Raw genomic sequence first — 27304 nt, forward strand, 5'->3', positions numbered from 1 at the left:
CTCTCATAAACAAACAAAGTGTAGACACGATTTAAGAGATTCATTGTGCCGTGTAGACAACTTTATTGATTATAACAGAACTTTGTGAGATTGCGATGAACTGAGTGACGTCTTTTTAGTGATTATAAAGGTAGCAGCTATATAATCCACTTAATTAAAGTTTTGTTTTTCATGCTGCTAAGAGGACCGACGGCTAGTTACATGCTGCAAAATGTATCAAATGAAATGCAGGATTCACTCTCGTAATTATAATAGACATTGTGATAACTATAGCACGAAACAAAAACATAGCATGTCAAAATAGATATGTGCAATGTAAATCCAGACTAATAGAGTAAAAGAAAAATAGTCATATCAATATGTTTTTGATATTCCATTCCATTTGACATTCCTTAAATGTCTCACTGTACATTGCTATTCTTGTTATGGTGGAGCTGTTGCTTACACATTATAACATCATGCCCGAACAACAGTTTAGAGAGAATCTTGCTGAGCAAGTTACTTAAAGGTGACATTTATAGCTAGCTACAGGAATAATAGGTCATCTGTTTAATAGCTTGAAACTAATTCACACTCTTGAGTACTAATTTTTGCTATAGCTTTAGCAATGCAAGTCTGGACCCCATAGCAGCTTTCAACGGCCAAGGACTGACAAGAAGCCGTCTGACTGACATGTAAAGCAAGCAATCACAGTTCGTTTTGTTTAGCGTCATGTTTAGCGGACTGAAAATGTAATGTCGATGTCCTAACAATAACAGACTGGCATGGTAAACTCTTGGACCTATTTTAAACAGTCTATGCCACATACTTCACATACTTTTGAAAATCCAGCATTTAGTTTATCCTGATCAGCACTCAGTAGCTATGTTTCCATTCGCAACTTTGCAAAATTGGAATATCGCATAAAACATTTCCGAATAAAGCACCATTTTCTTCCATGAGGGGGTTTGGCGTCACCGCGAGTTTGTTTCCACCATTAAAGAAGACAACACACATATCCCAGAAATCCTGTAGGATTCAACCAATCAGACGAAGACTTCAAAACTCCTGAAGTGTTTCCAATTTTGTGTGCCATATGCACTAGACATCAGCCATCGAACCGATGTTGGGTGTGACGTCCGAGGCTGAGACTACCTACAACAGGTTTACATGCATCCAAGGTCAAAAAACACTTGCATACTGCAAAATCTTTTCCCTCCAGCTTACGTTATTGCCATTTTTTTGATTTTGGTGTAGCACAGATAGCACTGTGGATCGACATAAGGAGCTGCAAAGCTGCATTAAAGTGTGATCTTAAAGCAACACATTGAGCTGGTAGTGCACCCACTCTCCATCTCTCCAGTGAATACATGTGTGTGGGTGTGCAGCAGAGGGAGGATGTCAGAAGAACTCATCCCCACCTTAAAATAGCCTGTTTTTGCAAATAGCTGATATTTTCCATGAGCTGTTATCAAGGAGCCATAGCTGGAACCTCTCTGGAAAGGAAACACAGAGAAAATACAACACTAACAACCATTCAATACAAAGCAGTTTCATTATGCACGTTAGAAAAGAAAAAATGCATATTTTCAAAAGTCTGAGACAACAAATTCTACGATTCAAATTTGATACAAAATAGTTTGTTACAAATTATATAATCAGAAAAGTTTCATTTAAATTGACCTTTGCAGCTCACATGATCAGTCACAATATTTGCTATACCACAAATTTCTTTAAATATTTTCTGTCATTTTACATGACAAAGATTAAGACAAAACTTAATTTAAATGTGAACTTCCAGGTTGTTGTTGTTGTTGTTGTTGTTGTTTTTATTCCAGGACATTAATGTGACAATTTTGGACCCCACTGCAGTATATTGTTAGTTGACTAAAAGATACAAGAAATATCTGATATCTGATTTTTTCCAATAATTAACCAATTATTAATAATCAGAATAAAAAAGAAACATGTGTTGAACATTTAAGAATTAGAAATTATTGTATGAGAATAAAAGCATTAAAAGCTTCATTTAAATAATATCAAGGGAGTAGAATGAATCATACATTCAGTCCAATGATGTGGAACATATTGGAAAGGGATTCCAAAATGTGTAATACTGTATACGACAGCATGGAAAATGCATTGGGCTTTAAAACGTATGTTCCAAGTATGAGGCCAAACCCCCCTAATAAAATCCACTGTATTTGTATTTGTATGTGTATGTGAGTGTGAGTGTGAGTGTGAGTGTGAGTGTGTGTGTGTGTGTGTGTGTGTGTGTGTGTGTGTGTGTGTGTGTGTGTGTGTGTGTGTGTGTGTGTGTGTGTGTGTGTGTGTGTGTGTGTGTTGGGGCAAAATGTCCCCACAAAGATGGCAATATCAAAAATCCTTGTCATTGTGAGGACATTTGTTTGGTTTGGAAAACTTAGAAATCATATAGAATGATTTTTTGTTGAAAATTTTAAAATGCAGAAAGTTTTCTACGATGGGTATGTTAAGGGGTAGGGGTAGGTTTAGAAAATATCCTAGAATATCATTATGTCTATGGAATGTCCCCATCATGATACAGGATATGGTTTGATTAGAATACCAGATGGCCAGACAGGAGCTTGTTTGACCAATTGTTAGGGTTAGTCTGTTAGTCTGTATTGTTATGAGTCTGCTTCTATAAATTTCTGTGTTATTTTCTTCCTTTTTTTTCTTTTCTTTTCTATTTTCATTTATCTATATAACTTCTGAAGTTATATAGTAAAATCATGTCAGTAAAATCTTACAGGGTGGGTCTTGTACCCATTTTGAACTATTTTAGCTATTGAACAGACCCAGATTTGTAAATAGGAGCAAACCTCTGAGCAAATAATGAATTTGTATTTTCTCTAAATTAAAGAGAAAGAGAATTCAGTTTAACAAAATCAAGCTACCTTTTGTGACCAGCTAACTGACTAAGCCATCATTGTAATTCCCAAGAAATGCAGTTTTAAATGGACATTGAAAAACAGTGCCAGGAATTACAGCCAAGTCCAAAAAGGCATTTTTATGAGATAAATTAAAACCATGTGGACTGAAACAGGAGGAAACCTCTTTTATTCAACGTTTTTTAAACAAAAACAGAAAAAACAAAGACATTTCATCTTTAAAATATAGATTTGATCCTTGCACTTTTAAAATTAATTTTAGATCTGGCTTAGAGGTGGCCAACTGGAAAACACATCAGTTTAATGCAGCTTTATCCAAGATATGAAAATACCAGCCTACCTGTGAAAGAGTGAGACGGCTGCCCGCGCGTTTGTTATATTTGTTGGGATTTTCAAACTTCAGTTCCTCCCACCGTATCCTCCAAAGCATCCCAGCTAACTCCTTCTCCAACTTCAGTTTCCTAGAACAGATCGCATTTTAGAAGTGCAAAAAAAAAAAAAAAACGTGTTTTGCCAAGAGTAAATGCTAGATTTTTACATTTTCCAGTGTGTTGTTATGTGGGTGGCAAAGGTGTTTTGAGTGTTTTTGGTGTTATTATGTGGTGCTATGGTTGAGGTTGCTAGAGTTTTCTTGATGGTTGTTTATTGTCGCATCCAAACAATCCCACTCTCAGGTCTCTAATTATGGTCTCTAGAGGTGGTTCAAGTCATTCCTTTAATATCTATGGGATTTTTTGTGCTTTATTGTAAACTGCTGGATTTGAGGTATTCTTGTCTGTATATCATAAACAGTGCAAGACGACTGATTGGCCAATGTTTAATAATTTGGGTTAAGGGTTTTGAACAAGTATAGCAAGAGTCATAGGCTATGCCTTTGTAAGCACCACAAAAATGTTTTGGAAATACCATTTCATTTTGCACAACTCATCTAAATAACCCTTAAGGCGGGAATACACTGCGATTTCTGTCTACGATTTCAGCAAGGTTATACCAGTAGATCGCATGCGATGTAAAGCCAAAGCTCAAAATGTATGTGCTCACACTATACGGTCCGATCGTCGAGCGCGGCTTGACTGTTTACACTATATGTGTGAAATATAAGCGATAAAACCCCGTGCCGGGTTGCGTCGATAGTCCATGATATCGTGTATCCAGAGATATTGTCAAAAGTATCAGCTATTGGCCTGGATACGTGCCCAAGGTTCACACCACTCCCATTCGAAACCAGGTGGTGAACCTGCAAGCTCTGCCCTTGGAGGAGGCAGACCCAGCCTTGGCACTGCTCTGTCCAGTACGCGCCCTCCGTGCTTACGTAAACAGAACGCAGTGTTTCAGGACCTCAGAACAGCTCTGTTATGGTGGGAAGCTGAAGGGAAAGGCTCTCTCCAAGCAAAGGTTGTCTCACTGGTTAGTGGACGCCATTGCTTTGGCATACCAGCAGCAAGGTTGACTGTGCCCCCTTGGTGTGAAGGCTCACTCCACCCAGAGTGTGGCTTCCTCTTGGGCTCTAGCGCATGGCGCCTCGCTAACAGACATCTGCAGAGCTGCAGGCTGGGCGACGCCCAACACGTTCACGAGATTTTACAATGTCCGTGTGGAGCCAGTGTCCTCTCATGTACTCGCTTCAACCAGCCGGTACTAGGTTCTGCTCAGATGTCTTCGCTTGCTCGCCATTCCCACTCCGCAGACTGAATACATGCAATATTCTCCTCAGGTGAGCCTCCCCGAGCAGCCCTGAGTTTCCTTCAGCGCTGTTGACGTCAACGCCAGAGTTATGCCACCGGCAGCTTTCGCGTTGGCTAGGTGCCTCCATGTGCATGGTTCCCCCTCTGGGCGACCCCCACATGTGTATTTCCACTGTAAGCCTCTCTGAACATGTGTCTTTCCCTTGGCAAGCCACCTTGCCACCCCTGGGGTTGAAACATTCCACCCTGCGGGCTGGACACCCCAGTGTTTCTCCATATGCAGCCATGGAAATAATTGCATATTTCCACTGAGATATGCTTCCCAGTGTACCTTGGTATTCCTGTGTTAGGTAGGAGTCCTTCGTCCATGCCAGTATCACGACAGGGAGCTCAGACTTACGCAGGGCACTGGAAGACAGCCTAGGTGGCGTGATACCGACGTAACTCGTAGTGACCACGAAAGGGAATGTCTCGGTTACGTATGTAACGTTGTACATTATGTCTCTCTGCCACTTCCGCTGTACCGCTGGAACGTCTGAGTTCAGTCTCGGCGAAGAAACATATCTGCATGTTGCCAGCGTACTTCCTTATATACCCATATAATTTATAAGGAAATACGTAACCGAGACCTTTTTTTGCATTTCATGGAAAGAGAGCACGAATGCTTATAGAGAGGCCTTAAAAACTGCTAGATCTGCTTATTTTTCAACCCTATTAGAAGAAAATAAACAAAACCCTAGGTATTCATTTGAAACTGGCTAAATTAACAAAAAAACAAAAAAAAACTTCAACCCCAGACATTTCCAAGCAGCACAGCAGTAATGACTTTATGCACTTCTTTACTAACAAGATTGATAATATCAGGGAGAAAATTATAACTATGCAACCATCTACTACAGTATCACATCAGACAGTGCATTGTAGTCTCCCTGAGAAAAATTTTTATTCATTCATTGCATTCATTGGAGAGGAAGAATTTTTCTAAACTCGTTAAATCATCTTAATCGACAACATGTATGTTAGACCCTATACCGACTAAGCTATTGAAAGAGATGCTTCCAGAGATGCTTCATGACATCAAGGCTAGATTATTGTAATGCTTATATGGGTGGTTGCCCTGCACGCTTAATAAATAAACTACAGCTGGTCCAAAATGCAGCAGCTAGAGTTCTTACTAGAACCAGGAAGTATGACCATATTAGCCTGGTTCTATCAACACTGCATTGGCTCCCTATTAAACATTGTATACATTTTAAAATATTGCTGATTACTTACAAAGCACTAAATGGTTTAGCTCCCCAGTACTTGAGCGAGCTCTTAACGCATTATAGTCCTTCATGTCTATTGCAATCTCAAAATTCCGGCCAGTTGATAATACCTAGAATATCAAAATCGACTGCTGGCGGTAGATCCTTTTCCTATTTAGCACCAAAACTTTGGAACAGTCATCCTAACACTGTCCGGGAAGCAGACACACTCTGTCAGTTTAAATCTAGACTAAAAACACATCTCTTTGACCTAGCATACACATAACACATTATAAACTTCTATATTTCAATGTTAGGCTGCATAGATTAGGTCAGCCAGATCTGGGAACACTCCCCATAAATCCTGATGTACTCTTTACATCATACAAAGAATGGCGTCTATATGCTAATATTAGTCTCTCTGTTTATCCTGAGGTTTACTGCAGTCCGCCAGATCCAGGCCATATCCAGATCAGATGAAGGACCTGCGCCTGGACATGAAGTGTCAACTAGTCTCTCCCCTGTGAAGGCCTCCTTCCCTTCCCTTTACCTCGGTACAGATAAAACGTTGTCAAAATAGTTCCGGTTCACATGGCTACTCGGAAGCGATAAATAATTCTGCAAATGAGCGGGCCGGAGCGTGTAAAGGGTTTTCTGTGAGAACGGTGTCGTGTAAGCGGCCTCTAAGTTAATAACAAATAATCTTTGCAACGGAAGTAAATTGATCAAAACTAACTTTAGCTGGACAATAACTTTATTCTAGAGCTGCTATAAAGCCAAAACAATCTCTGTTACTTTAATTTCCTATTATCACTGTACAGTTGCTTTGAAACAGTCCATTTTGTTAAAAGCGCTATATAAATGAAGGTGACTTGACTTTACTATTAAATTATAATTCATATTATTATTATTATTATTCGTAGGGTGGGCCTATTTCAGTGCATCACCGCATAACTGATGTGTTGTGAGGATAATAAAAGATTAGATAGATTAGCTTACTCATTGAAAATTCTTTAAAAACATTTAGGTTGATAAAATGATTAACAGTCTATAATATGTCCGAAAGCTGCAATAATCTCACTGAAAATTAAGAGCAGCTTGTTCAACTCGAAATACTTCTCTTCTAATTTTTTCACTACGTATAGGCAACAAAAGAAATATTAAGAAAATAAATTAATACATGTATATACCATTATCAGCATATGTTGAAGTAGACTTATCTCTCATTGTCTCTGAGAGAATATGCGCCGAAAGCTGTCAGTTTTTACTTTCTGTAAATAATTGACTCAAACTTGAGGTTTGAGACTATTTTATCACCAATTGCCAACTGATGGACAATGGTTCACATTTCCCCGTGATAATAAAATTAAGTAAATATTAAATAAATTAGTAAATAAAGTGAAACGTGAAACAAGTAAATTAATGATCAATTAAATTAATAAAAGAGGCACCTATGTGCATGCAGGTGGCTTGGAAGACGTGGATAATATATGGTTTATCCATTTTGCAATGTGAACTGGAGGTAAAACAGTTTGCTAAATTGCAGCTAGTTTGATAGCAACATAACTTAAAGTTCTCCCTCTTTTCGTTTTCTTTCTTGCTGCTTTAAAGATGAAATGGTTTAACTTCTGTTTTCACGCAGGCGCTGTGAGGTTAAAAACACTGAGTTAAGGCAATCGGTTCATAGCTCTGCTTCAACTGTGCGATACCCTTACGAGGGACAACCAAAATTTCTGACATGCCAGAAATTCTTCTGACCATCTGATTGCCGGTACACTGCATGAACACTGCACGACAAAGCTGTAAATCGGCCCGACTCAAAAAGTCCCACGAGTCAGAATTTCGCTCAAAATTGGAAGAAAATCGCACAGTGTATGCCCAGCCTTAGACTAAAGGTTCATCACCACCAAACTAAGGTGGAAACAATTTTTGCAGGAGGCTGAGTTGAAGTTTGATTGGGCGATAAAATGTGAGCCAATCTTAGGGTCACTGATGTTGTGCCCTTTCCAGCATTTTATTTTTAAACGCAAGTAAACCAAGCAGTCCAGCCAGCCATGTGGGCAACTTCCAAGTGAATCAACACATCTGGAGGAACTCTCTGAGGACCTGCTATTTCTCAACAGCTTCTATTCACAGCAAAGATTGCTTTTTTTTTATTACAAATCAATCTCTGAATGTTTCACTGATGTGGTCTGAGAGTTGCGAAAGGAGGATATCAATGAAGAGAAGTGTAATTACGTTTCAGAGCACTCAAAACAAAGTACGAGAAAATAAAGCAACCCCCACACATTCCACTACAATCTTAAAGGTGTAAAACATTTCCAGATGGCAGAATGTAAGTACTGCAGAGTCTGCATTTCAACAGGGTTTTACTCGATTTTAGAGCCACCCTGGTAAGCCCCAAAACAAGCACCTTTATTTGTTTTTGTAGACCAGATTTTTGGAGGCAGAGGTGTGGAAAAAACTTCGGCAGGGTCTTCGAATTAAAGACACAGGTTCAAAATTGTATGCTCAGCTGTTTGCCAAAGGGAAAATCCTTGTTCTAAAATGTCGAATTCTATGAAGCGTTGACTGAAGGGAACATCGTAGATTGGAAACTGTTTGATTGAGTGGCAAGGAGTTTACAGCACAGCAGTAGAAATATCCTGAATAAACCATACAAATAAAGAATGGGAAAATGGACCCAAACTGCATACTTCTATTTTGAAAGCTTACTGGCGTTGCTCCATATATGATGTGGTCAGAGTGTGCAAGCTCTTATTATTATTACATTTTCACATTGAAGTTGTTTTCCGACCAACATCACTCACTGCAAGTGTATATGTGCCAGTTTTTCACTTAAAAGGTTAGTTCATCCATAAAAATTCATGATGTTCAAAATCCGGAGGTTATTTTCTTCTTCTGTGGAACACAAAGGGAGACATTTAGCAGAATGTGCACGCTGCTTTTTTTGACAGTGATGAGAACCAAGGGCTGCTAAACTCCAAAAATTACAAAAAGCACCACAAAAGTAGTCCATCTCACTTGTATGCTACATCTTAACTAATCTGAAATCATACAATTTCATACAATTAATATCACCAATGCAAACTCATCAAACAATCATAAAATGAAAGACATAGATCTTTTCTTTTGCCACTATACTTTTAAACGTCTTATATTTCATGTATATTTCAGTGAATAATGATTACAATGTTGGTCTGTTCCTTGCATAAAGTTGTTGTATTTTGTATTAATTTCTTTAAAAAGGTTTACACAGAAATATAGCACACAATTCATATTCATTCAGTTAATTTGTGGTTTTTGGAGCTTGATAAACCTTGGTCTCCAGTCCATTCACTTGAATTGTATGTAAAAGAGCAGCAAGAACATCCCAGGTATATATTTTTATTTTTAATATATGAATATGTACATAAGTATATAAATATACTGTATTTCTATTTTAATTTTTAAAAGAACTTTCTCTTTAACATTTTGTTGTCAAGACCCTCAGTGATAACAAGATTATTATCCAAATATATAAAAATGTATTGCATATAAGCTATATACTGTAGCACCCTGTGGTTAATAATTACTCATAATAATTAATAGAACAAATATGTTAAAAAATATATTTTCAAGCTAAGGCAATAAACCATATTCATTGCAATACTCTACACTATTTGGTCATGTTTTCATTGTAAAAAAAAAAAAAAAACTTTTAATGGTTTCTCTTATTTGCACAGCATGGCAGTGTTCCTTTTAAATGTTACATTCTCATTTATATCCATAGCCTTGCCAACAGTACTGTAGCACCAAAATTATTAAATGTTTCATTAATAATAATAAAATATTGTAGCTCAATTTTAGAGCTCAAATGGTAAACATGGTAGAAATGTCAATGTCATGAATTTGATTCCCCCCAAAAAAAACACATGGAAATACAATTTGTATGCAATGTATGTTACTTCTCATAAAATAATCTGCCAAATGTGTTAATGTAAGGTTAACATCTATGATGTTTCTTTTTAAAGAATCAAGTGGACAATTGAAAATAGCAGCAGCATAACAGTTATTCTTGAAAAGCTCAATCATAGCAGAATGATGGTGATCAGCTTATAGTCTTGATACTTTTCATTTCTGTTTTGTGAAATAAATGTGTGTGAGTGTGTACTGTATGTCTAAGTGGGTATTCTTATACATAATTTCCATTTTAGAGTAATTTTTTTAAACCAAGTGAATGACAAGTCCAAGAATAAGTCTACCTCTGCTGCAACTGCAATATTTATTATAGTAGCCATGAGGAGCTAACATCAATATTTGTCTCAAAGTGTTGACTATGCTGGAATTCAGCCAATTTATATAACCTATGAGTCAACTTCTACAATTCCCTTTTCCACAAGATGTCGTTCCACAAGATGTCTGAGTCAAGTAAACTGGAAAAAAAATGGGAAAGTATATGTGCTGTCTCGTGTGCTTCATTGCTTATTAACTCCTGACTTCACAAAAAAAAATTGTATCTGCCTGATATCAGTGGAGACATGCAAACATGAGCAATCACTTGAGGAGCATTACTTAAACAACAACCGTTTTCTGCTTGAAACATCATGTTTGCCTTGATTTAAATTCAAAATTGTAGACCTGTAACAATATTCATAATGCACAAACCATAGTACACTACTTTCTATTTATCATGCTCTGTTTATTTGTCCCTGTCTGTATAATATCCAACCCTTAACATTATATACTGCAGATTTTAAAGAAGTCAAATTATATAAAGCCTATAGCCTACAATAATTTTTTTAACAATTTTATCACACAAGTTTGTGTTGAATATGTTTTCTGTTCTAGTTTATTACTATTATTATTATTATTTACGTCAACACCGATATTACAGTTATGGCTGATAAATAATAGATTAAATATTAGTTAATAACAGATATGGTAATGATATAACATTCATGCCTATTATTTATTATAATGATTATTTTCATAATTATTTTATCTTGCATCATCACATCCTTTCTATTTCATGTGTTAGTTCAGAAACAAAATGCCTAATTTTATTATGCTTTAAGATACTGAAAAGATTATAGAACTCTCAGCACTGTTTCACACGGTTTAAATCAATTCCATACAATTCCACGGATTTGTTCCCAAAATCAGCTTTAAAAATGCAACGTTCACAGATTCCGTCTGGGTCTAGTCATAACTGACGCAATGAGGTAAACACCACAGCCTAAAATTTGTTGAAAATATCAGCTGACCAAGTGTAACAAGCAGTGAAATATTTAGACTGTCTACATTTGTCTCGGAAACAGACATGCTTTCCAGTTTTCACTCAAACAACTGCTGAGCTGTTGCTCTGGCAACAATCATGTAAATTCCACTCTGGCACCTATAGGAGCTTTTCCCGTAAATCCTCTGAAAAAAGAAACAGCTGCAAGTTCCAGCATGTCCTCTTTCTGTGAACCCTTAAATAACACCTCTCTAAGGTATTCCACGTGTTGTCATTAATCTGAAAACGAAAACTATTACTGCAAAGCTTGTAGTAAAAAAAAGAATGTACCTGTAGATAAGAAAACTGGAGATTCCGAAAATGATGAGGGCCAGTCCAGACCCAACTGCCACTATTCCAAGGACAGGAAGATGATCTGGGAAAGTAAAACAATTATACAAAACTAAACTCAGTAACTGACATTTTGGGAACACTATTCATTTTAACACTATTAAAACACATAATTTTCATTATTCACTTCAAAATAAATAAATCGGGCCGATCTTGCAATTAAGCACTTGATTCACTAATAAATTATGCAAATCATTTAACAGCAAAAAAAATCTACGTTAAACGAAGCTTGCACAGTGCAATTCCTGATCTTTTTAAAAATGCTGAAAGTGATCTCATCGACATTGTACATCTGGATAAATGCCAAGTTTTACCACTCTTCTCCACCATTTGATGAATCACTGCAGCTACTATGAATAGAAAAGGTATGCAAACATCTTTTTTCAACACTCTAAAAAGTAATTCATGGGACCTGTTACCACAGATTATATAAATTCATGGCTGCAAGTTAAATTCTAATATACTGACTTAAACATTTTAAGTTGCAAACATTATTTTGTGTGATTTTAACAAAAATGTTGGTGTTAATTGATTTTTATTGGGAAAAAAAATTAAGTTGCAGTAACTTAATGAAATTGTCTTGATTTAGATTTTTTTTTTTACATTGGGCAGAGGATATCTAGTTCCCAGCATGCTTTGCATATGACTAGATAAGGAGAACAAATGTTGAAATTAAGTGTTCATTTATTTGTTTTTAGTGAAGGGAAAGACCTGTAAGTGTTTAATGCTGCTATGTTTGACATTTAAAAGAGTTTCTGTATTTTTGTGATGCAATCTACAATAAGTCTGATTAACATAGAAAGGAGGTTTACAGTGCTTGCACTTCTGCTGAACACTGAAAAGTACATAATATAGAACGTCCACAGATGACACATTTTAGTCAGTCAAAAATAAAACCAAACTGAAAACAACCTTGATTCAGCTGAATAAAACTGAATAAATAATTACCTTACAGTAATATGCAATTGTCAGATTTCACTAAAAAGGTCCCTACCTTCCTTGCATGGTGAGAATCCACACGGTGGGTAGTCCAGAGGTGGGGAACCCTTTGGCCACTGAATCCTCTCTGTTGGGGACCACAAGACTTCTTTACTGGTCCCATTGTAGTGACCAACAGTCTGTGTAACAAGAAATATTCATAAACATGTTTGATTTACAGTGAGCTGAAAAACATTTCAGATAAGAAAACAACATATTAAAAGAAAGATACATACAATGGCCAACCAACAAGACTATTTTTCATTTTTAAGTCTATGATCTCTGGTGGAAAATATTCATTAGAATATATGAGATGGTGTTTTTCTGCACATGATTCACTGTGTGTGTACATGCAACACTGTCTACTCTCTAACCAGATGAAAAGAAAGTCTGAATATATTGGTGACATAAGGGGTAACTATGGCAACAATGCACGGTATAACTCAATCACTTTGTTACCAGCTAAATAACCATTAATTTCACTTATTTTCTTTTCTTTTTTGTTGTGATAGGCCTCTCTAAATCAAACAAGACTCCCGGTACATTTATGAATGAACAAGTCAAACTGAAAAATGAACACATCGCTTACAAGCTCATGAACACATGCTTTCGATTAGGATAGAGGGGCTAGAAAAGGATTTGATTTTTAAGCAACACATTATTTGGTATGTCGAGCCGTCCAACCACAGCCGCATTTGCTGTAATTATGGAGCATGTGGCATGTGGGTTAAATTAGACTGTTGTTCTACATATGCTCGACTCTTTAACCATTGTTATTTATTATCTATCAATAAAGATAGACCATGTCTATCAAAAAGATTTTCACTATGGAAACATTCCACAGGAAAGTTACATCCCTCATAATGTTATTTCTGTGTTTGCTAAGGCAGATATCACAGTTGCTATTGCTCACACGCAGGGGTTCTGAAACTCTTATGTGGCAGCAGCAGCAGAGACCTTTGGATTCCATTGGTAAACTATATTGCTACGGTAAAAAATAAATAAATAAAGCACATTTTAAGGACTTTTGAAAATTTGGTGATGCCAAAAACTTTCTCAAAACTGAGTTAGTATTTCTTATTTATGTATGAATAAGAATCCATGTTCTGTATTTATGAGTTGGCTGAATTTGTGGACATTCTACTTACTGCGTATTGCCCAGTTTCTAGGTTAGTCATTCCCCAAAGTCTGAAGTCTGTGTATCTGGCATTAATCTCATCTGTGCTTACAAGGCCAGTCACCCCTGTGATGAACAAACAAAAGCCCAGGGATCAAATAAACATTTTTATCTGAGTGTTGCAAAGTAAAAAGATCACATATGGTTTTTTTCTTTGTTACCCAACAATCATTTTTAAGACACATAGAAACAAATTATTATTGAGAGACGAAGCGCTAGCATAGCTCAGGTTATTTATTAGAACTGAGCAAATTAAGTAATTCCCCAAAGTCTGAAGTCTGTGTATCTGGCATTAATCCCATCTGTGCTTACAAGGCCAGTCACCCCCCTGTGATGAACAAACACAAGCCCAGGGATCAAATAAACATTTTTATCTGAGTGTTGCAAAGTAAAAAGATCACATATGTTTTGTTTTTTTTTCTTTGTTAGCCAACAATCATTTTTAAGACACATAGAAAAAAAAATTATTGAGAGACAAAGCGTTATCATAGCTCAGGTTATTTATTAGAACTGAGCAAATTAAACATTTAAAAGGGCTAAAAACAAGTTCCGAGAGACTAGAATATATCTTGAATTGCATGTTTTGGACCCCATCCATGACCTTCGTCAAAAAAAGATATCGTGGCCATTTTTTCTGAATTTGTTCCCTCTGTTTAGTTACATCATGGCAATGTTGTACTAATCAATTCCTTCATTTTAGTTACATCATGTGCAGAGTTCTCTCTAAATTTATTTTTATCTTTTTACTGAAAATAAGACAAAAATACTGATTAAGAAAAATACTTTTTGCAGTGCGTTCAATATTTTGCCTGGTTCCTATACATGTTTGAAACAGTGTGTGTAGTTTCCTTTAGGGAGAGGGCTCAGCAGATGGGTTGTGTATTAGAAACAGATTTTCCATTCACAAGCTAGTTGGGACATGCTTTAAACCAAGGACTCTGACCTCTACACTCCCTGCAAGAGAGGCTGAGAGTTTACCAACATCGACCTCAGAAGAGCTCTTACAAACCCTCCGCTCACTTTAAAAAGAATCCAAGCGAAGTTGCCAAAACACTCCAGCTTGACACTGCCGCTAAAAACCAGATACTTGTCATCACATCCTCAAACTGTGAAGGGCCTAAATGTTGTAATCTGTGACCATCCTATTGAAATGAATGTCAAAACATCATAGGATCATATTGTGAATGCTTTTATCAAACATATATCTTTGCATTTGTAAACCAAGACCACTCAACACACCCCAGATGCTGCGGTTTCGCATTCTCGCAGTTATGTTGATTCCATCTTTCTGAGACACGCCGTCTGCTAACGCTTCACTGAGGGCTTTTGCATATAGCATAAAACCATCATGGAAACAGCCGGCAATAAAATCCATCTGAGGAAAGGCAAAACAGAGCTTTAATTCAGGGAAACATCAAGAAATCTAAAACTACATGTCATTCTGTACAGACATGGGGAGAGTGGGGTAGATCTGCCAGTTGTCCTCTAGGGATGGAGAAATGAGGTGAGGAAAAACTAGCAGGTTGTCCATTGGTGAAAAATTTAATTGAATTAATTATTAATTTGGCAGACCTAATTTCAAGATGGCTCATATCAGTTTTTTTATAAAAAGAAAGCATCTAAAACATAGAAAGATGATGTGTCCAATGCATGTTTCAACTGATACAGTTTTCACTGCATTAGGGGTCAACTGAGTCCCATGGTAAACTGAATAATTTACCTTTTCCAATAGTTTTAAGTGTAGCATTAGAGTTCAAAAAACATTTTGGAGTCACTGTAAACATCTTTACAATGCATGACTGACTGGATGGTAATTAGTATAATTATTGTAAGCAAAAATTTGATTCATAACTTTCTCATAATTGCAATCCATTTTAGTATGTACCGGTACTCAAAGTCTTAAAGAATTAATTTCCTGAATGTTTTCATTTGGCAGCTACTTGTGGATCTAGGGTTTCGGGGAGTTGTTTCCTACTTTTGTCACAGGGTACAGCTGATTCAGGAAAATGGGACTGACATGAGGAAGCCAAACTTATGATTCAAGTGCTTTTAAGTGTCATATCTGATCTTGTGGTAAAAGGAAACACAGTTTAGCTCCTGAAAGCCTATAGAGCTGAACAGAATGTTCAATATTTTCAAGACAGTGATAGAAGGCCAAAAAAGAACTATGTAGTCTGTACAAATGTTCAGATTAAATCTGATGTGACAGATGGCTCTGCATATGTGCCAATACCTGATCTTGTTTATGAGCAACTCACCATTGAGGGTTCCAATTTTATATTAAAGTCCTGCATTGCTCTCTTGTGGAGTTCTTTACGAAAAGCGGTATAATCAGGGCTGTCTGGCTCCCGGTACGTTACGATGAACACAGACTAGAGAGATGGGGGGGGAAAACAGTCAAATAGCTAAGAGTCATAAAAAGAACATAACGTGATCTGATCTGTAGGCAAATATTCAATTCTTGACAATAAGTCACTGAGGATTTTGCCAAATGTTTTTACTGATGCCAGACACGTGATAAAAACTCAGTCAACACAATTTACAAAAAGGGAAAGTTCACCAAAATTTTTTATTTCTGTCATCATTTACTCACCTTCACATTTTTCCAAACCCAATTGGCTTTCTTTCTTTTCTTGACGTATTGTATTCAAGGCATTCAACAGCTTAGTTTGGAGAACAGACTCAAATGTATGTCATTATTCACTGATAATCTACACTTCCAGCTCATTGAGTCAGTGAACTAATCAATCAGACTGGTTTCGTGAACCTAATCAACTGATTCAAAAAATTAATTACACATTTAACAACTTATATTCCAGTCTGTTTTTCACACTGAGCTATTGTATTTCTTCAGAAATATTATGGTGTGTTTTTTTAAAGCTTGAAGGCTTCGGCCCCTTTTTATTGTAATTGCATTGAAAGTGCGTACTTCAAAATCATTTTGTCTTTGTGCATGTTTCATCTAGTAATATTTGCAGTGTATTAACGTTCTGATTCCTTATTGTGCCAGAGTTATCTGTTATTAATAATTTTATCTGAGTGTCCATTCAGTCAAATAAATAGAGTCAGATGTGAGCTATAAAATGACTCATGCTGTGATATAAAATGTTGGTCATACCACCCACCCCTATTCTTCTCTGCATTATGACACTGACACCTTGACACTACATATACAAAGTCACTGTCTTTTCATACTTAACTTTAAGTAGTCGGTGTCAATAGTGGAATATTTGACAATGTAAGAAACTTTAAAATTGTCAGGTTTATGTTCTGATTTATGGACTTTTAGTTTGTATTTCCTTGTTTCTGTGTGTTCTGTTCCTGCTTTCTTTTGTTTGCCATTTTACCAGAGATTGTCTTATTATAGTGAGATGGGTCTGTGGCTCTTACCATTGAAAAAAGCGTAACAGTTAACTTGGATCTCGTGAAGCACCTCAGCCTATCATATAATGGCAGTGACATCAGTGGCCAGTGTTCAGAGATTTATGAAAGTTAGTTACAGTTTACGTTACACACAGTTTCTTGTGGATTAGCGCGTTCATCTTGTGAATAATATTCTATATTTGGTGTCATATCGTACAGTAGGACTACAATGTTTGTGGAATGTGCTTTACTGAGTGGTACAGTGGGTACGGAAAGTATTCAGACCCCCTTACATTTTTCACTCTTTGTTATATTGCAGCCATTTGCTAAAATCATTTAAGGTCATTTTTTTCCTCATTATTGTACACACAGCACCCCATATTGACAGAAAAACACAGAATTGTTGACATTTTTGCACATTTATTAAAAAAGAAACACTGAAATATCACATGGTCCTAAGTATTCAGACCCTCTGCTGTGACACTCATATATTTAACTCAGGTGCTGTCCATTTCTTCTGATCATCCTTGAGATGGTTATACACCTTCATTTGAGTCCAGCTGTGTTTGATTAAACTGATTGGACTTGATTAGGAAAGCCACACACCTGTCTATATAAGACCTTACAGCTCACAGTGCATGTCAGAGCAAATGAGAATCATGAGGTCAAAGGAACTGCCTGAAGAGCTCAGAGACAGAATTGTGGCAAGGCACAGATCTGGCCAAGGTTACAAAAAAATTTCAGACTGGGCCGAAGGTTCACCTTCCAACAAGACAATGACCCTAAGCACACAGCTAAAATAACGAAGGAGTGGCTTCACAACAACTCCGTGACTGTTCATGAATGGCCCAGCCAGAGCCCTGACTTAAACCCAATTGAGCATCTCTGGAGAGACCTAAAAATGGCTGTCCACCAACGTTTACCATCCAACATGACAGAACTGGAGAGGATCTGCAAGGAGGAATGGCAGAGGATACCCAAATCCAGGTGTCAAAAACTTGTTGCATCTTTCCCAAAAAGACTCATGGCTGTATTAGATCAAAAGGGTGCTAAATACTGAGCAAAGGGTCTGAAAACTTAGGACCATGTGATATTTCAGTTTTTCTTTTTTAATAAATGTGCAAAAATGTCAACAATTCTGTGTTTTTCTGTCAATATGGGGTGCTGTGTGTACAATAATGAGGAAAAAAAATGAACTTAAATGATTTTAGCAAATGGCTGCAATATAACAAAGAGTGAAAAATGTAAGTGGGTCTGAATACTTTCCGTACCCACTGTAAATAGAGCGCAAATTGCTCTATTAGCTATTAGCTGGTCACTACAAGCACATTTAAGATTAGATTTAAATCTGTTCATTTAAAAACAGCTTTATTGGGCATCAGTGATGCGCGGGTCAATGTATAAACAATCCGCACCCGACCGACGTTTTCAACTAACCCGCCCGCAACTCGGACCGCAAAAAAAAAAAGAAGAAAATATTGTACCCGACCCGCTTCCTGGCCCGCATTTTTTAAAAGTAGTAAATGCATAGCAAGAAGTACACATGACAAAGCCAGCACTTTGGTCATTATCTTTCATTATTTCGGCAAATGTCTCCCACACTTTGCTCTTTCTGTTTGTGTATTTGCGGAGCTTCCACTCCCCAGTCTTCACCTTTTCTCTTGCCGCCTCCATCTCTACCTGCAGACTGAGCTCGTGCGTCATCTTCGCGCCAGTTATTCAGCCAATAAAGTGTAGGCCTATGTATTTCATAGAAAATTGCATGTGAGCGGAGTGGAGCGGGAGCGAGCGGGCGGATCTTGGACAAGAGCGCAGAGCGGCATTTTTAAAAGGATGGAGCGTCGCCCTATTTCCCGCTCCAATTCCGCTCCGCGCACACCACGATTCTGAAGCATGCTCAGTCAAGCCTGACTCAGTCTACTGTTGATGACTGCAAGATGGATTCTATTTTCAGTCAAAACTCGGCTCAATAATGGAGTTCAAAGAGTAGGCTACTTCAAAAAGGAAAATAAGAAGTCATACAGGTGTACTATAATATAAAACTAACTATAATGTGGTAGAAGAAAACGAATGTGGAGACATCGTTTCAGTCAGTAAAGATTCATTTTGGAATCTAAAAAGACATCTCTCGAAAACATGCAGTGTGCTATGTGAACACGCTGGGAAGAAAGCAAAACGTTAGCAAATTGAATAGGCCTACGGTAACTTGTAACAAAGTGTAAATTAAATATAGCGTAATATTCAAACAATTGATACAAGCCCATTTAAATTTTAATCCTGCGCGCTGCGCAAAAGTTCAGTTATAAGAATGTTGGCCTAATAGTTAATTTAGCCTACTTTTAAACTTTTTTTTTTTTTTTTACTTTTTTACGTTTCTTATAAAACGTTTATGTATATTTTTTTATATTTTTGTTTATATACATTTTATTTATATTATTAGGCCCATTTATTCGTTATATTTTACAACAGTTTGTGTGTACAATGGATATACGCCCATTTCAATTTTAATCGTGCGCGTTGCGCAAAAGTTAACTTATCAAAATTCTGGCCTAATAGTAAATTTACTTTTAAAATTTTTATGTAGGCTATATTTTTGTTTATATAATTGTTATTTATATTATTAGGCCCATTTATTCGTTTAATTTTACAGGACTTTGTGTAGGCTATATTCCTTCTTACATAGGCCTAATTTTTAATTTGAAATAAAACATTTCTATTTGAAAAATGTTGTTGTTGCTCATTAGTTCTTTAGGAGGTAAGGCTGTGGTCTAAGCTACAGTGATATAGGCTACATGTAGATTTTTTTTCCTTTTTTGGAGCGAGCGGGGGGCGATTTGAGCGGAGCGGCCTGATGTAGCTTTGAGCGGGGGAGCGGAGGGGTGGACAGTTCCGTGAGCGATGAGCGGAGATTCTCACCGCTCCACTCCGCTCATATGCTCTCTAGTACTATATAAATTACAAAGGTTTAATTGGCATCTTTATTTCAAACGACCCGACCGACCGCGACCCGAATATCATTAAAAATATTTGTGGATGACTCGTAACCGCGGGTGACCGCGGGTGACCGCAGGCACCCGCTCATTTCGGATCAACCCGCGCATCACTGTTGGGCATACATAGCATTGATACTATACTAAATGTATTTCTAATTTAATTGTTGAAATCTGGAAGCCATATAAGAATACCTTTATTTATTAAAATCTTTACATTTTGTTTACCTTCATTAATTAAAAAGCGTAATATCAATATCAGACATACACAGCAGTCATAAATCATTACAATTCCAGTCTTTTTTTTTTTTTTACCTGGAAGCCATAGAGTAGCCGTACAAATCATTATTTAATTTATTTTTTCATTAAAAAAAATATATATAATTAAATTATTAATTTTCTCTGTATTCATTAAATTCACTATATTCATTATATCATCATCACAGTGTACATGCCAGTCACAGTCATTCAAGTCTTATTATAATTGGTCAAATCTGAAAGCCAAAGAAAGAAAACAATTTTCTTTAGACAATATACAAAATCACCCATATCACAGTTATGTTGAGTTTGTTTAGTTTTCATAGACGCTTTTTTGGGCTAAAGGTTGCAGGCTTGCCTTCCAGTGGCTTTGATTTTCCCGCTTATTTTCTGTTTCCTATGTTAGTGTTTATGTCCTTGTTTGTTGCCATGGTCACTGATTGCTTTGTGCACCTGTTTTTGTTCAGTTTATTTTCTCCTGTGTATTTAAGCCCTCAGTTTAGTTCTACTCACATTCCGGTATCGTCTTTTCTTTAGTGAAGCTGTTACATTGATTCCTTCATTTTTGTAAATAAACTAAAGCTGCTGCAATTAAGATCCTCTACTACTCCACTTTTCTTGCCTTCCAATGTGACAAAAATGAGTCATTCCGTATGATAAAGTTCACACATTGAATGCTCCATTAATGACAACTAGGTGGCAAAATCGATTAATAGAATAGTTCACCCAAAACATTTATTTCTGTCATAATTTACTCCCACTCATATCATTAGACTTTCGTTCATCTTCAGAACACGAATGAATATATTTTTTTATATTCTCTCATCAAACCTTAACTGTACCTAACCTGTACCTATTAATTGACTTAAACTGTGGAATTCTAATTAGTCCTCACTATTTAAAACAATGTTTTAATAAATATCTAGCAGTATCTTATACAAAAAAAAAAAAAAACCTGTTATAACTTTTCACATTAGAATGTCGGGTCACACTTTATTTATTAGGTGTATTTAACTATGTACTTACATTAAGTATATATAATTAGGCATAATGTGTTGCGTTCATGTTGTATTGCAGAACACTTGCTGGTATTGAGGTGGGATATGGGTAAAGGTTAGGAACAGGTTTAGTTATACAGTATGTTTAAGGGTTTTTTAAGGTATAAGGAAAGGGTCAACAGTGTAATTATAGATTACAGAAATTATTTACAGCTGTAATTACATGCAGGTATTTTTTTTAAATATAAGTACAATGTAAAAACTGTATATACACAGTAAGTGCATGGTATGATTCATTTAAATGTTAGTAGCCTTCATAGTAGTTAAAGACACTTCATATAAAGTGGGACTGGATGTTGTGTAATGTACATTAAACTGCCAAAAGGAACAGCACCAATTCAAGTTTCTCTAAAGTACCCTCTAAATGGTTACTAAGCTGTTTGACTCAATTATCTGTCAAATATATATATATATATATATATATATATATATATATATATATATATATATATATATTAAAGACTGATTTTTAAAAAGCATGACAAGAAATGGTACATTTAATGGCACAAATAAATTTTGATGGAAAGTTTGAAGATGGTTTAAGAAAAAAGGCAAAAAGGCCTTTTAACTATAAAAATAAATCATATGTGGTGCTGATGTTTACATTTACACTTAAAGCTGCCGTCGGCAACATTTTTTTGATCATATTCAGTGTAATCGACACTATAATCCGACAGAACAACATAAATAAGGTGGTTTTAGAAAAAAACCCGAGCTTCTAACTCCACCTGGAGCGTGTTATTTGTTTTGCAAAAATCCAGCGCTCCCGCTTCATCAGGTCCAATCAGCGCAGGGGGGTGTGAGATCTGACTGTCAATCACAGGTCGTGCACACGCCACAGATCCCCCCTCACTCGCGCACGTTAATATCACATGCACACGCCACGCCTGAAGTTCGCCTGGAGATTGCATGAAGCGTGATGGCGGAGAGAAAATCTACTAACAAGCTTCCAATTCCTCGGTTATTGCTATCTATGGATAGATTAGCCAGGGCAGCCTACCTCCGAGTCCATGGTGTTGATAGATGCTGAAGAGACGGACGCGTTCACAGAAAATCAGGTACACACGCACAGTGACGCACTGACGAGCACGACCTCGATGGGAGGGTGCTCGCTGGTAGTGGGGAGGGGCATGAGAGTTGTAAACATTCAAAATTTTGGCTAATCGACCCAATCTGCTAGACTTGCCGACGGCAGCTTTAACAACACATACAGATATATATATTATCTGTCGATGATGATATGTATGTGCAATTTATATATATATGTTATATCTTTCGTTGTCAATTAAAGTTAGATAAATTAGGGGCGATAAGGGGTGGGGGCCCCCAATGACGTGTGCCCCACTGGACCACCCTAGCCTTCTGCCCTTATTAGAAAAAGTAAATCCTATTTATTATGTACATTTTAATTGTAATCCTTTAATATAACATATTATATTTAATACGTTTTTTATTTTTTTTATTTTTTTATGTAGCTGCATTAATCAGCCTTAAGAGAAATTACTCATTTAAGTAAATGGAAGCCTAATGGATTATACACAATCAAAGCAACCAGGAAGGCTTTCCAACTAAGTGACTATCAGTCATATTAATAAAAGCTGTCTAAACGACTTCAAATTTAATTCTACAAGCAAGAAGTACATTAACATAAAAAATTAAAAAACTCACTGAAATCATACAAAACCTTGAATCACAATGTAAGGGTTGAAGAAATTCAAAGTGTTAAGTACTGTAGCTTCTTAACCAATCTCAAAAGCAAAAGGAAATAAATGCCACTGGTGATGCTAAAGCAAAGATCGTCAGTTACTATGGGTATTATTAATGATACCTGAAATAGCTTGATGGGTTTATTCAACTGTATCGCTGAACCCTGCCAGGGCATTGGAACATCGCCACTTAAACTCTCTGCAAACACGTCAAGGTAGAAGATGGCATATTCCTCTGGATTCTTCACCTCATCTTCAAAGAGCTTCATTATTTGGAAGAACGTCTGTAGAGGCCCAGAGATATACACAACTATGGTAGAAAAAAAAGAAGACCAAAAAACACTTTAGATAGAAACAAAATTTTTACATTTCCTAATATAAATATGACTGGTGTTCTTAAGGTTGCGTTTACACTTGGCATTAACTTGCGATCAACGTGATACAAACAAGAGGATCGGAAAATCTGCCAATCAGGATACGACACATTAACATTTGTTCACATCAAGTGGCCTCTTTATCTGATCAGATATCTCTTTCCCCGCAAAACGTTTAAATTAGGCACGTTTAAATTATCACAGAGTGTAAAACAACTTTCGCTTTAGCCTCTTTCAATGGCAGTGGCCATATAGCATGGGAGTTTTGTGATTTATTCATATACAATCAATCTCAAATAGGGTACTTAATCTTCCAATTTAAGTTTCCAACATTAGTCTTATATGATGAAATAAAGAAAAAATGTATATAGGCTACTGTATGTAACATGCAGAAAACATCAGAATCTGACCACCTTTTATTTAAAGAAATAGAAACAAAATAATAATCAACACATCAAAGAGCATTAATTAGAACTAAACAAGGGTAGGCTATACAACATATATGGTTTATTGATAAGCTACAAGTGAAAATGGAACAAAATTAGCAATGCTTGAATTGCTTTCATTTACTTATTTTAATGTCTGATACGATCTCCAGTTTCAGATCAAATTAATTGAAGTTGTTTAAATGAAGAAATATTTCCAAAGTTGCTTAATCAAAAATAACTGGGTTGATCATGTTAAACGAGTCATATCATCCAGGTTTAAGTGTTAAGATTGTAGCGTGCAATGCATATATTATAGACAGAAATGGGAGAATATATATATAAATATTTAGAATATATATATTTTTTGTAAAAAAGTTATTAATTTAGTTCATTTATAGCCTATAGACAGTCTGGAGAAAACCGTGATGTCATCGTCCAGCTCAGTTCAGTTCTCAATGGTGTCAATGCAGTCAGATCAATAATATTGTTGAATATTAAATATCCCCAACTAAGCAAGCCAAAAGCGACAAGGTTAAACTGGCAAACAGCATTTAACAGTATTTTACTGTAAAACCATGAAATATACAGTTAGCCAGTTTTTCACTGTAAATAGAAAGGAAACTTACCATTAACCAACTGACAGGTTTTTACTGTAGCATTGTTACAGTCTTTAACAGTTAAAATAAAATAAAAAATTGATCTTTAGTGGCAAATAACACTAAAAACTGCTGGATGCACAAATGAAAATTATTTGGTGTTTCTCCTGGCTCTTAAGAAGATGCATAAAATAATGCATGGCACCATATTGATGCACAAGTGAAATCTTTTGCATATGTGTGTGTATATGTTTTCCTTGGCTTCTACACTATGGTCATTATTTCCATTAGCAGTGTCTTTCAGTATTTCTTCTGCCAGCTCAGGAGCCAGACTCCCAGTTAGCAGACATTTCCTTAAGTGTTAGACCAAAGCCGGCCCCTGTCTGCCTCTCAGCCCCCAAATTCTAAGCTCTTCCACCATAGCGTAGACAAATGCATGCCAAGTAGTCCTGCTGTCTCCTGGATGCGCTCCAAGACAAATGTACAAAAAGGCAAGGAAAATGTTCAACGGTGTTATAGAATTTATAAGGATCTGCCTGAGCCTGGCTGATACAAAGCCAATGAAAAATGTTTGAGAACATTTTGTTTCAAAAGAGTCTACGATAAGATTCCGAAATGTGCTTGCGGTTTCGCGATTTGTTGCACTTTTGCACTAGGTTGTTATTGTTAGTCATGCCAAAGACATTAGTTTGTATTGTGAAATGCACAAAAGATGCTCTGTTGTCTTTGTTTATTCAAAATTGTCACAACTGGTCTTTGAAAATGACTCTTTTGAAAATATGTTGATATCAATTGAAGAAAAATAAAAGATGTTATTGATCCAGACATGTCTGAATTTGATATGCTGTGAGTCCTTTTTTTGTTGTTTGAGGACTGTATATTTCCCTTAATTGCAGTCTTTTCAGGAGTGAAACACACTCTGGACCATTACTGGTGCAATTGGTTTGTGTTCAGAGTGTGTGTAGTGCCCCGCATCTGCAATAGATTGTTCAAGCGTTTGAGCGTCTTTCATATACACACACATAAACAACTTGGTCTTCTATTCAGCTATTTGACATTTGGTTTTAATCTGCTTCCATTCATTTGAGAGGTAAAAACCTTTAGAAAATCTGAAATCTGAAAAGGCTTTCAACGATTTCTGACATCTTATTGTTTGCTTGAACACTTTTTGTCATTATAAAAAATAACATTTAAATTATGATTCAGTAACAGATAAATCAAGAAAGCATCCCAATTACTATTGCTCATACTTCAAGTTTTTGAACGATTAGATGACTGACTGAATGACTGGATTTGAGTTTGGCGTGTGCTGCAGAGATGAATGATTCAACAAATTGTGTGGCTTGTTGCTTTTAGACAAGGGATTTTTCGACTTGAACCCGTAAACAACCACCTAGAAACCACCCACAACAACCTAGCAACAGCATATTGATGCGCTAAAAAACACTTACAACACCCTAGCAACCACATACTGTACTAGCAACCAGATAAGACCCACTCAGAATTCGTTAACAACCCCATTGCAAAATGCAACCATCCTTGCAAGCTTTGCACAAGCAAGACCTGCTCATACTTTCTTTTTAAAAAATCATTAGTTAAAGTCAGAAAACGTCTCGGTTACGTATGGTAACCCTCATTCCCCAAAGGAGGGAACGGAGACATACATCAGAGATGATCTGACAGAATATGGATATCTACCAACACGCCACTGCTGCTGGCCTGTCCGCAGTGTTGGGCAGAAAGGAGCTCTAAGCAGAGAAGGTCAGTCACTGCTGTTCCAAAAGACCCACTCAGTGTGACTTATTGGATAACGCTGGAAAAGCATGCCCTGCAGAAGGGGACGCTGCGGAAAGCCACATCCTACCCAGAGGGAGGTACTGTGGCGGGTACACATATGGACTAGCCAAGCAGGGTAGTGCAACATATGGCAGTCTCTGGGGTGGTTCCAGCTTAGTTCTAGGGGGAAGAACACCAGCAGAGACGACAGAGTGTCTGTCGAGGGAAAGACACGGGCTCGTCAGCAGAGGAGCTTGACCGTGGAAGAATCCACAATGGGGTCGCCGCAGGGACCACTACATATGGACACCCAGCCTAACACAGGTTCCACAATGCATACAAGTGTAGGCCTGGCGTCAGACGCTCTGCAACGTCTGACTGCCGCAGGAGTGACGGAGGAACTCAACAGGGTAAGCCATTTCTGGGGAACACAACTGGAGCAAATAGACACACGTATCCGGCCCAGTGGGCTAGAGTGGCGTTGCAAGCCGACACTAAGAACGGGTCTTTCGCGCTACTGGCCACTGGGAGCGAGTACACAGGAAGAAACCGGCTCTACACGAAGGCTATAGAATCTAGCGAACTTGCTGGGTGTCGCCCAGCCCGCAGCTCTACATATATCTGTCAGCGAGGTGCCTTGATCCAGCGCCCAGGAGGAAGCAACACTTCTGGTTGAGTGTGCTCGCAACCCGAACGGGCAAGGCACGTCTTGGGATTGGTATGCCAAGACGATAGCATCCACTATCCAGTGGGCTAACCTCTGCTTGGAGACAGCCTTTCCCTTCTGCTGGCCTCCGTAACAGACGAAGAGCTGGTCTTGGGTCCTAAAGCTTTGCGTTCTGTCCACGTATAACCGCAAGGAGCGCAAATGGGACAGAGAAAAGCCAGGGCTGGGTCTGCCTCCTCCGAGGGCAGCGCTTGTAGGTTCACTAACTGATACCCGAAGGGAGTGGTAGGTACCTTGGGCACGTATCAAGGCTGGGGTCTCAGGAAAATGTGAAAGTTGGCCGGCCTGAATTCTAGGCACGATTTGTTGAACGAAAATGCTTGCAGCTCCCCTACCCTCTTGATGGAAGCCAGAGCAGTCAGGAGAACTGTCTTCAGTGACAGGATCTTTAACTCAGCTGACTAGAGTGGTTAGAAGGGAGGTCTCTGCAGTGCGCTGAAGA

The 27304-nt window shown here is 37.3% G+C and overlaps 1 protein-coding gene across 3 annotated transcripts in view; it reads right to left on the bottom strand.

Annotated features, from left to right (window-relative positions):
• The window catches only part of npr2 (natriuretic peptide receptor 2), a 68942-nt gene that overhangs the window by 22655 nt on the left and 18983 nt on the right, over nt 1–27304 (bottom strand). For all 3 annotated transcript variants that reach the window (XM_082171386.1, XM_082171385.1, XM_082171384.1), the window contains exons 2-9: nt 23084–23271; nt 15845–15958; nt 14826–14961; nt 13558–13652; nt 12426–12549; nt 11372–11456; nt 3232–3352; nt 1401–1475 (exon numbers count right to left, since the gene is read on the bottom strand). In XM_082171386.1, the coding sequence (XP_082027512.1) occupies nt 1401–1475; nt 3232–3352; nt 11372–11456; nt 12426–12549; nt 13558–13652; nt 14826–14961; nt 15845–15958; nt 23084–23271 (938 nt within the window). The remainder of the gene's footprint in view (nt 1–1400; nt 1476–3231; nt 3353–11371; nt 11457–12425; nt 12550–13557; nt 13653–14825; nt 14962–15844; nt 15959–23083; nt 23272–27304) is intronic.

Source organism: Leuciscus leuciscus, assembly GCF_965113295.1.
Source record: "Leuciscus leuciscus genome assembly, chromosome: 5".
Classification (NCBI taxonomy): domain Eukaryota; kingdom Metazoa; phylum Chordata; class Actinopteri; order Cypriniformes; family Leuciscidae; genus Leuciscus; species Leuciscus leuciscus.